Genomic DNA, 14,585 nt, shown 5'->3' with positions numbered 1-14,585 from the left:
TTTTTTTTTTTTACCTCTTCAGGTGGAAGAAGATCCCAATGGGTGAGAAACTGGGCTATATGGAGGTACTTCAGGGATTATTTTCCAATAAGAGTAAGTAACAGTTTAACTCTGCATTGAGACTTAACTGTTTTAGACTGGCTTGTAATAACCCCTGTGGAGATGATGTTGTACCTATACTAGTCTGTCTGTGACGCTGAATTGTAAGCAGGACACAGCTTACTCCCCCTTGCCATACTACTGCTTGGAGCAGCTGCGATTATAAAATCTGAAACGCATCACTGGTGGTGGTAATCATGATTTGTAGAAGCTCCTGCTTCTGATGGTCTTATCACCAGGCTTCTTGAGGCAACTTCTTTTCTGCTGCAGCTGTCCTGTGTTGTGCCCAACCTTACCGATGTAAACCTAGTTTGGTTCTGGTCTGTCTTCCAGTTACGCCCTAGGGTAGCAGTGCATTGGGTAAGGATAGTTGGGAACGCTACCTACCAAAAGTCCTACCCTTCACAGGGAGCAGTGAAATCAGCCCTGAATTCTATCTGCTTTGGTGAAGGGGGGGTCCAGCTTTAGGAATAGCTCCAGTTCTCCATCTTGTAACTTGCTCACCTCCTGCTTGTATTTTCCCTGCTGGTTTAGACGTGTCGCAGACAGAGGACGGGGCTGTCGGGCAGCTCTGGGGACTGCAGAATTAGCTGAAGGACTTGGAAGGGAGCAGGGGCCAAATTCAGCTAGGAGGGAACCTGATCCTCTTTGGAAGGACGCACGGCTGAAAGGAGTATTATGTAAGGCTGTTGGCAAGTTTTATTCAGCCTGAGCAAATGGGAGGGACCTTGCCGAGGCTTTTGGTGAGCCACCCACCCCTAAGGTTGTCCAGCCTCAGAAGGCAGTAGGGACTCCTACATCAGCAGGACACCAAAGAAGCGTAGACCAGATTACTCCTTTGGAACGTCACTTGAACTCTCAAGGTGCCTGAACGTGCTGCCGGTGAAAAAACCTCTTGCTGTAACCTGCTGCTGTTATCAGGTAATTCTTGGCAAGTGTGGCGTACATGGAAAAATGCACTACAACTGCACAGGCTGCAAGTGGGTGGTCAACCCAGGTCTCCTTGCTAATGGAGAACACAGCATGCTCTAGTGTTGAAGATGGGTCTTGAACGTGTTGTCTTCTAACACCAAGTCCTCAGTACTGCAACAATCCCTGACACTTTGATATTGCTGGAGGCTAAAATGGGCTGGTTTCCCCTGTGGACTTGATTCAAGAAGGTCACCAGTAACGGCTGGTCCCCTTGCTTCCCCACTCCTTTAATGGTGTATTTAGCCCCTGTCTTCATGGAAACATGCTCCGCACCAGCCATCCTGGTCAGACCCACTGTAGATATTAGGTTTGTCAAACTGTTGGGTTGTTCAAGTAGGGTTAGAGATGAGATCATGTAGATAAAGTGAACGTCTCCGCTGTTTTTAGGTAAATACTTGCTAGTTCACTCAGTCCACTTGCGAGAACTCCTTATGGCTGTAATTCCTTTGTCGCTAAGGGGGTAGAGCTGTGTGAGGTTTACAGACCCTACTGCCCAATGGTATGCAGAGGGCGGCGCATGAGCACTGACAGCTGTGGGATGACTCCCGCACCTGCTATGGAGAAACAGCCAGCTGGCTGCGTCTTTGTTAAAACCTGCTACAGGGGCTGTGAGGTCCTAGCACTGGCTGCCTGCAATTAGGGGCATGGATGTCATCTCTTGAGAGTGGTACCAACCACCAGAACAGCTTGGGTTTGGACTTGCTAAGAGCATGGGAACTCCTTGGGTAAACTGTTTTACCCGTCTTCAGTTAAGAGGGAGACTGGTCTAGTGAGGACCACTTGGTTAAATCTTCTGTCTGCAAACTTCCCCCTAGCTGGATCCTGAACTGTCTATGTAATGGCTCGGCATTACATAGTCTTCCTGGCTCGTGGTTTGTTGGAACAGGCATCTGCTGCACCTCATGCCCTGCCATGAGCACCATGAGGGCAGATCACACCAGTGACAATTTTACGGTGGCACTTGTAATGCTAAACTCGCTTTTGCAAGCTCCTCAGTGGCTGCAGACCTGATGTCCAAGGTTTCCATGTACCAAACTAGTGTAAGCTCAGTCTTGATGGTGCATCAAAAGAAGTATGGCCAGCAGGTCAAGGGAGGTGATTCTGCCCTTGTGAGATGCCATCTGGAATATTGCATCCAGCTCTGGAGCCCTCAACATAAGAAGGTCACAGGCCTGTTGGAGCGGGGCCAGAGGAGGCCCCAGAGATGCTGTGAGGGCTGGAGCTCCTCTGCTGGGAGGACAGGCTGGGAGAGTTGGGGGGGGTCAGCCTGGAGAAGAGAAGGCGAAAAAGGGGAGACCTCAGAGCCCCTTCCAGTGCCTAAAGGGGCTCCAGGAGAGCTGGGGAGGGACTTTTTACAAGGGCACGTAATGATAGGACAAGGGGGAATGGCTTTAAACTGGAAGAGGGGAGATTTAGATGAGATATTAAGAAAAAAAAATTTCACTGGGGGGGTGGTGAGACAGTGGCCCAGGTTGCCCCGAGAAGCTGTGGCTGCCCCATCCCTGGAGGTGTTCAAGGCCAGGTTGGAGGGGGCTTGGAGCAACCTGGTCTGGTGGGAGGTGTTCCTGCCCATGGCAGGGGGGTTGGGACGAGATGATTGTTAAGGTCCCTTCCAACCCAAACTGTTCTATGATGCAAGCTGAATCTGGCCAGACTGAAACACTACCAGTATCGACCTCTGACAAAGCTGTACGTTAGAACTTGTGGCTCAGTTTGGCTGCATTCCTCTACAGATCTGCTGCTGGCCCCAGGCTTGCTTTGACAGAGTAGCTGCATGAGAAGCAGGATTGGCTCTGACATTTATTATGATGATTATGCTGCTTCTCCACCTGAGCCAGCAGTGCCTCCCATCCTGAAACACCAGTAGGACCCTTGTCTGTGTATCTGGAGATAGCAGGTCGTGTTTTGTAATACCAGGTGGATTTGAGAAACAGCCTGAACCTGGTTCTATTCCTCAGTGTGAGCAGAAGTTGTCCACACTCACTGGGGCTTCATGCAGCTGCTCTGACAGTAATAAGCTATTTTAGGGCACTAGAGGCTTAAGTTTGTCTGCTGCTTAGTGGCTGGCCTTGCTTTAAGCTAAGCAGTGCGTGAAGCAGCTGAGGAAGCTTCCAGTGAGCTCAATCCTGGTGCTCAACTGCCAGGTAAAGCCGGAGCTCTTGTGGGTGCGAGCATGGTGCTGTGCACCTGGCTGGACTCAACCCCACTGCTGCAGAGGCAGGCATGGTCCCGGGAGCGTCCCAAGGGCGTCCTGCTGACCTCCGTGGTCCTGGGAGTGTCCCGAGGGAGTCCTGCTGACCTCTGTGGTCCCAGTAGCCTCCTGAGGATGTTCTGCTGACCTGCATTGTCCTGGGAGCGTCCCGAGGGCGTCCTGCTTACCTCCATGGTCCCGTCAGCCTCACAAGGGCATCCTGCTGACCTGCATGGTCCTGGCAACCTCCTGTGGACGTCCTACTGATCTGAGAGTGTCATGTGGGGAGTGCCACAATCTAAAGGTCTTCTTTAGGTAAAGAAGCCATCACCCGAGCATGAGAGCACAGCTACTGCTTATCTCCACAGGCGATAGCACTTCAGATAGCAATGCCTGCAGACCTTTGTCTCCCCTTTCTCAAGCAGGGAGCATTTCAGATGTGTGCAGTGAGATGTCCTCGGTCTCCTGCAGGGCACCAGAGCAGGGACTGTTGCAGGGCAGTGACTTTTTTCTGCAGCATTTTTGCTTGCCCTCTGTGGCTTGGCTGGCTTCCTGGAAAAGCAGCTCATTAGTTGTCATTGCAGATGACTTACAGAAATGGGAGGCGTGTGCTTCCTATGTGTGATGTAGCGCAGTGGTAATATTGAGGGCCTGGAGGGGTCCTGGCCCACGTTGCTGGGGAAGGTGAGAGAACTCCTTCCGTAGCGCTGCTGGGTGTGATGCAGCTAATTGCAATTGTTCGCTTGTTTTGCAAGCTTACGCGCTCACTCCTGCTGCTCGGATCCCGCAGGATGAGCTCTAACTTTCTGCTTTCTGCACGCTTCTGTGGTCGCTGTGCTTCTCAACTTGTACGTAGGTTGAGAACCCACCTGGACTGCTTATCCTGCTCTCTGCTGGCTCCTGGTGCTGAGCAGCAGTGCCTTTGCAGTCCCCTTTCTCCAGACTTGAATGCGCTACTTGCTCATCCTGTTCCTACCAATAAAATTGGCAATACTGTTCTTTGGGTGTATCTGGCACTCAAATGTTAACACTGGCTTTTTTACCATAATTGCACTGCTTTATTGCTTCTGTAGGCAGGCTTAGATCTGTTTAAAGAAATCTGTTATTACTATAGCAGAGGATGGACCTTTGCTCCTGCTCAAACAGGTTTGGTCTCAGACAGCAGCTGGGAACACGTGTGTTAGTGCAATGGGGTGAAGGTCCAGCTTCAGTCCCAGCACTGTACTCATGGAATGGTTTGAGTTTGAAGGGATCTTAAAGATCATCTCATTCCGACCCCCTGCCATGGGCAGGGACACCTCCCACCAGCCCAGGTTGCTCCAAGCCCCGTCCAGCCTGGCCTTGAACGCCTCCAGGGATGGGGCAGCCACAGCTTCTCGGGGCAACCTGTGCCAGGGGCTCACCACCCTCACAGTGAAACATTTCTTCCTAACATCTCATATCAGTCTCCCCTCTTTCCATTTAAAACTGTTCCCCCTCATCCTATCACTCCACCCCCAATCCAGAGTCCCTCCCCAGCTCTCCTGGAGCCCCTTTAGGCACTGGAAGGGGCTCTGAGCTCTCCCCTTTTTCGCCTTCTCTTCTCCAGGCTGAACCCCCCCCCAACTCTCCCAGCCTGTCCTCCCAGCAGAGGGGCTCCAGCCCTCCCAGCATCTCCGGGGCCTCCTCTGGCCCCGCTCCACCAGGTCCATGTCCTTCTTATGTTGGGGGCTCCAGAGCTGGATGCAATATTCCAGGTGGGGTGTCATCATGGGAGCTCTGGGAGCTCTGAGCTTTCAAGGAGCACAGGGCTGTGTGGGACTGGAGAAGAACTTGAAGGCAAAAGTAAAAACCTGTCGGAGGTTTAGAACAAAGCGGTGTTGTCAGATGACAGCTACAGCAGTTCCTTAGGCCATCTTGATAAGGCAGTCCAGCTGCTCAGTGTCTGCTTGCCAAGGGGAAAGGTGCAAGACAGTTAGTAGTGAGTGATCAGCCTCCTAAAGAAAGCTTCAGTCTTGCTTGAGTCTGGAAATAAGTGATCACAGCACTTCAAAAATTGCTGCTTCTAGATTAAATCCAGGGATCCATGAGGGCTCTGCCTTTGGTGTAGGCAGGTCAGACCCTGGGCTGAGTTTATGCATCAGCAGGTCTAAGACCTGCACTGTGTCCAACCTGGTCTAGTGGGAGGTGTCCCTGCCCATGGCAGAGGGGTTGGAACTGCATGATCTTCAAGGTCCCTTCCAACCTAAACCATTCTATAAGTGTACAAACCTGTCTACCTGGTGGTGTTTGGTTGCCCTGGCTTGTCTTGGGTGGAGAAAGAGACATTCACCTACTGTGAACCCATCTGTTGTGGGACAACCTGTGGAGGGCAGTGGCAGCTTGTATTGGACAAAGTGATGGGGAAAAGCACATATATGAATGCCAGGCTGACTCTCAGACCTGTAACTCCCTGTTGTGAGTGTTTGATTCTCTTTGGGTCCCCCGTGCTGCCCTCCTGCCTTGCCATGGGTGGGCTGTGCAGGTGAGCTGGTTCCCTGCACACCCCTTGCCTTGTTCCCGCACTACTTGTCCGAGCGGCGTGGGTGAGTGTGGTGGGTATCACCATCCCCCTGCCTACATAACAGGAGGTCTTGGAAAGCAAACACAGAGCGATAAGGCTGCAGTTTGGCTGGGGCTCGTACGAGGTATGCCAGCAACGGGGTCCACTGGGAACTGGGTGTCCTTCCACATGGTGGTGGAGGGGCTGGAGCAGGGTCCCTGCCAGGGCTGGCAGCAGGAGAACAGCAAGTCTTCTGTATGAGAGCAGATGCGTGGCTCTGCCAAGCTCAGCTCACAAATGCCACGTGCTCCAGAGTGACAAGGACAAACCCCCTGTTTCAGCTGGCTTCCCTTTTAAAGCAGCTGTGCTTGGTGCAGGTGAAGAATGGGGCTTGGAGCCTGGAAACCCCCACCCTCCCCTAACAAGAGCTTGAAGGAGAAGTGCCGGTGGTCCAACCAAGCCACACGTGTGTGCAGCCACCAAGCCTTGAGTCTCTGCTACAACTGAGCAAGAACTGAGATGTCCACAAAAATGATGCGAGGGCTGGAGCACCTCTGCTGGGAGGACAGGCTGAGAGAGTTGCGGGGGCTCAGCCTGGAGAAAAGGCTCCAGGGAGACCTTATTGTGGCCTTCCAGTGCTTAAAGGGGCTACAGAAAAGATAGGGACAGATTTTTTTAGTAGGGCCTGTTGCGGTAGGACCAGCTTAAAACATTTCTTCCTTATATATAGTCTGAATTTACCCTCTTTTAGTTTAATGTTGAGCGTGGTGAGACACTGGCCCAGGTTGCCTAGAGAGATGGGAGATGCCTCATCCCTGGAAACATTCCAGATCAGGTTGGACGTTGCTCTGAGCAACCTGGTCTAGTTAAAGGGGCCCCTGCTCATGGCAGGGGATTGGACTAGATGGTCTTTAAAGGTCACTTCCCACCTAAACCATTCTATGGGTCTGTTCTGTGGAGGGGTTGTTTACTGTACCACTGCTTTCTTGGAGAGTGGTTTCCATTCTGTAGAAGGGGAGCACTGTTTGTCCTATCTGGTCAAGGGATAGCCCTCCCACCCCAGGGGAGTGCAAGCAAAGTCATTTCCTAATTGGGCAAGAAGGGAAAGGGAAGAAAGGATGACTTGGTGTGACGCAGGCTGTGGGGCTCTATGGAGCTGCTGCAACCGCAAGCATCTGCACATGCTTCCTGGAGCCCTACGTGACCTCAAAGCTAGAAGAAAGTGTGGAGAGTCAACTTGCTTAACCCGCTGCTGTGTCACGTCTCTAATGCTGCTGCCGCCGTCCTAAATAGCACAAGTGCTGTAGCCTCATCTAGGGACAGTGGTGGGAACAGGGAGAGGAGGGAATCGGGTTTCTGGGCACGCCGCTTCAGCGTGTCGCAATGGCGCTTCAGCTCCCTGTAGAGTGATTCAACAAAATGGACTCGCTTGCCTACTGCCAAAACACTTCTTGGCCAAGGCAGTGGGGGTATGTAAAGCTGATGTGATGGAAATCTGTACTTTTTTCCTATGGGCGCTGACACAGGAGTGACCTTCGCATGTACAACTTGAGGGATGGGGTGAAGTTGTTTAGCACCTCACGCTGAGGGTGTAACTGGGGCTTGTAGGTCCTGCCCCAGTCTGAGAGCTGCGGCAGTCAGCAAAAATTGACACCACCGCAGCCTGAAAAAGACTAAATTCGATCCCTGCTTCTGTAGGGTGATGCAGCAGTCCTGTTGTATGCTTACTCAGGCCGCTTGCTTACTGCCAGGGGAAGATGCTCTAATGCATGGGATGCTGCTGCTACTTATAGCATTAAAAAATAAAAAAGCCTCTGGCAGTAGTGTTAGCAGGGCATGGGTCGTGCTGTGCATGGCTAAGACAGCTTTGGAGTGTCCATGGTGTGCAAACAGATGAGTAAATGGTTAGAAATATTGCACAACCCCAAACCAATACGGTCAGCACTCCTGGAGCGTGTCCTGCAGAAATTGGAGCGCTGCTGTGGATGGCTTGAGGTGCCTTTTTGGTGTGCAGACCACAGCAAATCCTCCTGAAAGGAGGGATGGCTTCCAGTGGTAAGCCACGGTTCTGCACATTTTCCCTCTTGGAGGGTGGCCAGCAGGCATACTAAGCGGTTGGGTCATTTTTCAGGTGTTAAGCAAACTTGCTTCTCTTATGGGACACTGATTTTTTATTGCTCCCCCTCCCCCCCACTGGGATGTGAGTCACTAATGTGCTGAGAAAGGGCTTGGAAGGAGGCGTAGCCGTGGCTATAGGGCCGTGAAGAACTTGGTTGGTTTGGGCAAGAGGCTTGCAAGAATACCTCTGGGAGGAGTAGAGGTTTCTCTAAACAAAGGGCACCACTTACTGCAACCCAGCCCCTATTCCTGCTTGGCTGGCAGTCGTCTCCTGTCTAAGATCAGCCTGTTTGTTCTGCTCCCTCTGCTTGGGGAACCGAGTCTAAGTGGCTGCTCTCACCACAGCCTCTGAAATCCAGGATAGCCCATACCCTCAGCCCTTGGGTTGTTCTACCTGGTGGGAAGAGAGACAAAAGATGGGGACTCTGACTTTTTTTTTCTACTTTTTTTTTTTATTACCTGAAAATATCTGTCTTCACGTGAGCTCCCTCTGTTCTTTCCTAGCTGGTTAAAACCCACAATCTGCTGACCACCAGGAATTACATTTTTGGGTACCATCCACATGGCATCATGGGCTTGGGTGCCTTTTGCAACTTCAGCACAGAGGCCACGGGTGTCAGCCAGAAATTCCCTGGGATCCGACCATACCTCGCGACTCTGGCTGGGAACTTCAGGATGCCCATTTTGAGGGACTACTTAATGTCTGGCGGTAAGCGCAAGAGCACTTTGTTCCTCCTACTCATGCCCTTGCCCCTGAGCTCTCTTCCCCTCTTTCAAATGAAAAGCTGTGGCAGAAGCTCACGTAACCACTTCTCTCTGGTGGCATCACACAAACGTTGCTTTCATGTAGTTGTCAAGAGGAAGCAGTGAATAAATGTCACTAATTTGGGCTGCGGGGACTGCTGCTCCTCTGCATTCAGCCTTAACTCAAGGATACTCTTGTCCAAAGGCATCGTAAAGATATCTGGCATCTGTAGTTGTGGGTGTGGAAGATGGAGACGTGGAAGAAGGTTGTTCTAGTTATCATTAGGAGGTACTGCTAGATGAAGAAGTTGCACTGGCTGAAAATATAAAGTATTCATTAGCCTTTGAAATGTGAATACTGTGGCTAGATTTGCTACTGGGCTCACTACCATGTGAGCTGTCACACATCTAGGTCTTAATGGTGATGACAGATGCCCTCTTCACCCAACCGCATATTTAGGTGCCTGCCAGGTGTAAGGAGTCTGGGGTATTGCATGGTTTCAGCTGTTCAGAGGACCCCCTTCCCTGAAAAGATAGATCACAGGGAATAGGCAGTGATGTAAGTTTGCTGAACTACGTTAATAGGTCTGTTCTAATGGATTCTGGTATTTTAATGATGGAGGATTTACAGGTTATGACTGGGCAGAGGAAGCAGTGTTGACAACCTCAAGAAACGGTGTTCTCTGAGCTTCCTTTTCAGACTGAGGATGCCTGTTGGTTAGGAACAAATGAGGGAGTAACGTTTAAAGACCATGAATTGAACAGTCCAGTACCCTGTTTGCTGTTCCTGGAACAGATTCACCAATAAATGACTCTAAAATGGGTATCTTAATATAGCGTGTTGGCTGAATCTTGACTCATAGCTGGGTAGAGGATGGGAGTAGCTGTACTTGGCTCTGGCTTGCTAGGTTTGACTTTTTCCAAGATTACTGCCTTAATTTTGTTCAGCCCGGAGAAGAGAAAGCTCTGGGGAGACCTTAGAGCAGTCTTCTGGTATCTGAAGGGGACCTACAAGAAAACTGGAGAGGGATTTTTTATAAGGGCATGTAATGATAAGACAAGGGGGAATGGCTTCAAACTGGAAGAGGTGAGATTTAGATGAGATATTAGGAAAAAAAGTCACTTGTGAGGGTGGTGAGGCACTGGAACAAATTGCCCCGAGAAGCTGTGGCTGCCCTATCCCTGGAGGTGTTCAAGGCCAGGTTGGACGGGGCTTGGAGCAACCTGGTCTGGTGGGAGGTGTCCCTGCCCATGGCAGGGGGTTGGAACTGGATGATCTTCAAGGTCTCTTCCAACCCTAATCGTTCTATGATTCTATGAATGTGGTGAAGGAGAAGAAAACTAACTGGATCTGGTGGGGGAAAAAAAAAGATGTTTTTTCCCTGCCTAGGAAGAGCAGTATCTCAAGCTGGTTTTTATCTTCCTGCACCAAGTGGAAATTGATGTGTGAAGTCCATTATTCCTGTAATTTGGGAATGCACAGGACAGTGGTGCATAAGAAGTTGGGAGCTGCTTTCTGGTCTGTCATGTCTGTAAACTTAGTTCATGTGTTCCTTAAGTTACCACATAGCATCAGCCTTTCTATATTAAAAAAACAAAAACAAAACAAAACACAAAACCAAACAAACAAAAAAAAACCCCAACCAAACAAAACAAACAAACCACCATATCTCCTTAAGATGACTGGTAGACAAATCTTCTGGTCAGCCAGAGCTGCTTCCTTCTTTTTGGAAGGAAGGTGGGAGTAGACATTAGCAACATCATTGACAGGGTTGGATTAGCTATCTCAGAGCAGCACAGTTAAATCTGGGGGGAAATTCTGCTTCCTCTGTACTCGGGATTTAAGCAAGACTATAGGTGTGATGTCTTGGACAAAGTCAACTTTCTGAAAGCCATTGTTGGTCTTCACCTTTCCTGTACTGGAATTTAAGGGTGTCACCATAAATGCTTTAATATCACTTTGGAAGGGCTGACGGTTCCCTCAATCCTTTGTTTTGTGGATGAACCACTTCAAGTGAAATCCTAACTAACATTACTGTACCAATACACGTTTAGTTGGTTTACAACCAACTCTTGCATATTATAATGTTTTATAGCCTACTAGAGATTAGAGCTACAGCAGGGATCCTCTAAGGCATGAGATGGCCAGAAAATCCTATATACTGTGTAAATGTGCTAAAGAGCACGATTGAGCAGTTGCTGCTTGTCTGCATGTCTGGTTGCATTTCCTGGAGGAAGGATTTCAGTGCTCAGTGCTGTGAGCGGGTGTAATCTCCTTTTGCCTACAAGTGTGAAATGGCTGAGCATAAATCTGTGCTGCCCTCTTAGGCAGGGCTGTGTAGTCGGAGTGAGCCTTGGTGCAGAGAATGGGAGAAGTACGAAGGCTTCTCTCTGTCCTATGGAGCAGCAAGCACAGCCCGAGCCTTCCAAAGGAAACGTGGTCAGGGAGAAATGTAGTTGTGCTGAAAGAAATGAGTTGTTCATCTTCAAATCCAGCTGAACTGTCTCAAGCGAGGTCGGCTCCCCTGTGGTCTGAAGCTGGGATTAGGTGGTGACCTTGATGCCCAGATACACATGAAGGCTTGCCGACTTGCCCTGTATAATTCTACAGGACCCATTCATCATTTAGTTCTTGGTTCAAGTGATGACTACCATGAGATGTGCAGAATCAGCTTCTAAAATTAAATTGTGTAATACTGCCCTTCCTAGGGCAATGACCTTAAGTACTCAACGCAGCTCAGGCATGTTGTCTGGATGGGAATGTAAACGATGGCATCTCACTTCTCCTGGCCAAAAATGTGAGGCATGAGCAAGCTCTGACAATAACTGTAAGATAAAAGCACGAGTTTCAGGAGCGGAGAATCAAACTTCTTTGCTTTTTTGGAGCAATAAATTAAAAATTAAAGGGTCCCTCTTTCACTGGGCTGAACAGTAAGATCCTTGGAGTGGGGCCTGATGCTTTAGGGTAGGGGTTGCTTTGTAAAGCTGAAATGCTGTGACTGGCAGTGCAGTCCTGTCTCTTCCAGCATGGGGCAGAGGGAAAGACCTCCTCAGATACTTGTTTGAGTACGGACTTACCTGAGCACTCTGTACCATACGCCTCTTCTCTCTCAGGAGAGCAGAGGATTGTGCTGTTGCCATGCAAGAGCTTGAGATGTTAGCTCAGAAAAGCTATTTTTTGAACTAATCCATAATAGATCTGCCCCTGGAAGACTTGTCGATTTATTCTTTTAGTATCACTAAAGCATCCTCCCAAAGGACGACCTATTCCACCACTTGGTTTTGCTGAGGAACTGGTCAAATTTGGACTCCCATGTATCAAAAATAACACAATTGCTTTGCTTCCCCCCTGACGATAAACCAGCTCTTACTGCAAAGTTTACTTGGAGGGAGGACGTCTTAAATAATTGCCCTTGGCATCACTAAGCACAGAAGAAAATCTTTGCTGAAGCCTTTTGTGTTAAGGGAAAATTTTTGAGAGCTGATGTTGGTGGAGTTTGTCTATGACCAGGTCTAGTGCTGCCCAGGTCTCTCAACTGCTTGTTCAGTTGAGGAACAGGTTGCCTGATAATACACCCAACCCTATAGGACCATAGGGCATTTGGACAACTCAACTTGCAATGGAGGCACAAACTTTTTACTACAAGTATGGCTGGTGTCTTCAAGATCATCTCAATCTTGCAGCTTGACCCTTATGTCTGTCTCCTGGGTATGCAGGTATATGTCCAGTGAACCGTGACAGCATCGACTACATCTTGTCCAAGAACGGCAGCGGCAATGCCATCATCATTGTGGTCGGAGGGGCAGCGGAGTCCCTGAACTGCACCCCAGGGAAGAACTCTGTGACGCTGAAAAACCGGAAAGGATTTGTGAAACTGGCTCTACGGCACGGGTAAGAGGCAACCTCAATGCCAGAGGGATACCACTAGCATATGGAAGGTGCTCATCCCCTGAAGCAGCTGATGGATTCTCCTTCCTGCAGCCTTGCTGTGTTATGTAGATGTGTGCCCAGAGCATCAGATGCATGAGCCTGTCCTCTGGCTGCTGCCCCTGAGCAGGGGACAGGGTAGGATGACGTCTAGGACAGCAGGAGGCTTCCAGGGCTAAGGAGTGGTGGGTGTCAGTAATCTGCACGGGGCATCACCTATGCAGCCCCTGTGATCTCTAGGGATCCCATGTGTCTGAAATGGCGTGTCCATCAGAAATCAGAGGTTTGAGCAACCTGGTCTAGTGGAAGGTGTTCTTGCCTATGGCAGGGGGGTTGGAACTCTATGATCTTCGAGGTCCCTTCCAACCTAAACTATTCTATGATTCTATGAGATGAGAATACATGGAAGCATATTCAATGTCTGACTGGGTAGTGATTCATGGGCCAACAATTCTCTTGCATGCCTTAAAAGTGTATCTGCTATATCATGTCAAGTCTTGCTGACTTATGCCACGACCTTGTGCTGCAAAGCTCTGGCCAATAAAATCTGTAAATGTGCAGCCTGAAAGAGTGCACAGCAGTGAGTGTGGTGTATTGACTGCACACCAGGGGTACAGGGTCCTAACTTCTTTCCATCTTTCTAGTGCGGACTTGGTTCCTGTCTACTCCTTTGGGGAGAACGAAGTGTACAAGCAGGTGATCTTCGAGGAGGGCTCCTGGGGAAGATGGGTTCAGAAGAAGTTTCAGAAGCACATTGGCTTTGCTCCATGCATCTTTCATGGCCGTGGTCTCTTCTCCTCTAACACCTGGGGGTTGTTACCTTACTCCAAGCCCATCACTACTGTTGGTAAGGTTTTGGTATAAACGTGCTACGTGCTTCTCCGGGTAGCAGCATACTTGAGTCTATGCCATACTTGTACTCTAGATTGGTCTTGGAGTCTTGACTATAAAACTCTGTTTTCCCTTCTATATAAATACTCCCAGCACAGCTGAGAATAAACTAGAAGACTTTCCAGAGGCTCCAAGCTTTCCATCATGCTCTACTGCCAGACAGTTTTGCAAGTGAGCTTTTTTGGGGGGGAAAAAAATGCTGTAGCTGCTACCTTCTCTGGTCTGGTCTTTGATGGCTAAAGTCAGAAGCAGTCCAGCCCCTACACTCCTAGGACTGGCAGTGTGATGCTGTCTGATAACTGAGTCTTAAAGCCAACCCTAAAATTTGCCACTGAGTCTTCCAACTCAAAGCAGAAAGGTTTTGAGAGGGGGGGAAGTAGGTTTGTTTTGGTTTTTTTTTTGCTTTTGCTGTGTGTATGGGGGAAAATACGAGAACTGCAGTTTTCAGTCTTGGTTCCTGTTAATTGAGGAGGGATTTATCACTCTACTGTAAGCAGAAGCAAGTGGGACTTCCCAACCACCTTGCCGCAGTAGAGGCTCTGCATTATGGGCATTTGTGGTGCAAAAATGGCATGTTTGCCCTGGGTATTGCTGCAGATGCAATGTGGGTCCCAGTAGTGGGACAACTGTGCTTCAGAGCTGAGCAAAACTGGGAGGAATTGGGAAAACCTCTGCTATAATAGCAAGCTGTGCTATGCCAGGGTGGATGTGTTGAACTAGCACAGCTGTGGCCATAGAGGATGAACCTTCAGGCCATACAGAGCATTCAACCTAATGTGGATATTTCCTTTTCCTTTTTTTTTTTTTTTAATCAGTTGGGGAGCCCATCACCATCCCCAAAATCGATAATCCATCCCAGAAAGAAGTGGACTTCTACCACAGCATTTATGTGGACTCCCTGATCAAACTCTTTGACAAGTACAAGAGCAAATTTGGCCTGCCAGAGACTGAGGTCTTGGAAGTCAACTGAAGGGACTGGCTCAGCAGCACCTTCTTCTCTCAGAATCAGCACATCTTCTCCAGGAGTCCAAGCTGTCATCATGTACTTGAAAGCATGTGTGGGTGTATGTGTCTTTGAAAGAAAGTGTTTAAAGTATTGCTAGAACACTTTTTAAAATAAT

General features: G+C 49.3%; 1 protein-coding gene across 1 annotated transcript; it reads left to right on the top strand.

Moving 5' to 3' along the window:
* Nucleotides 1-9: 9 nt before the first annotated feature.
* Nucleotides 10-14,585, top strand: DGAT2 (diacylglycerol O-acyltransferase 2; the record flags this gene model as incomplete). The annotated part of the gene is made up of 5 exons (XM_009890701.1): nucleotides 10-93; nucleotides 8,406-8,610; nucleotides 12,363-12,537; nucleotides 13,218-13,420; nucleotides 14,280-14,585. Coding segments are annotated over 5 exons (822 nt in total), but the record flags the coding sequence as incomplete, so codon positions are not given.

Source organism: Charadrius vociferus, unplaced genomic scaffold, assembly GCF_000708025.1.
Source record: "Charadrius vociferus isolate BGI_N301 unplaced genomic scaffold, ASM70802v2 scaffold58, whole genome shotgun sequence".
NCBI lineage: Eukaryota > Metazoa > Chordata > Aves > Charadriiformes > Charadriidae > Charadrius > Charadrius vociferus.
The sequence above is the reverse complement of the archived record's forward strand: the minus strand, read 5'-3'. Positions and strand labels throughout refer to the sequence as shown.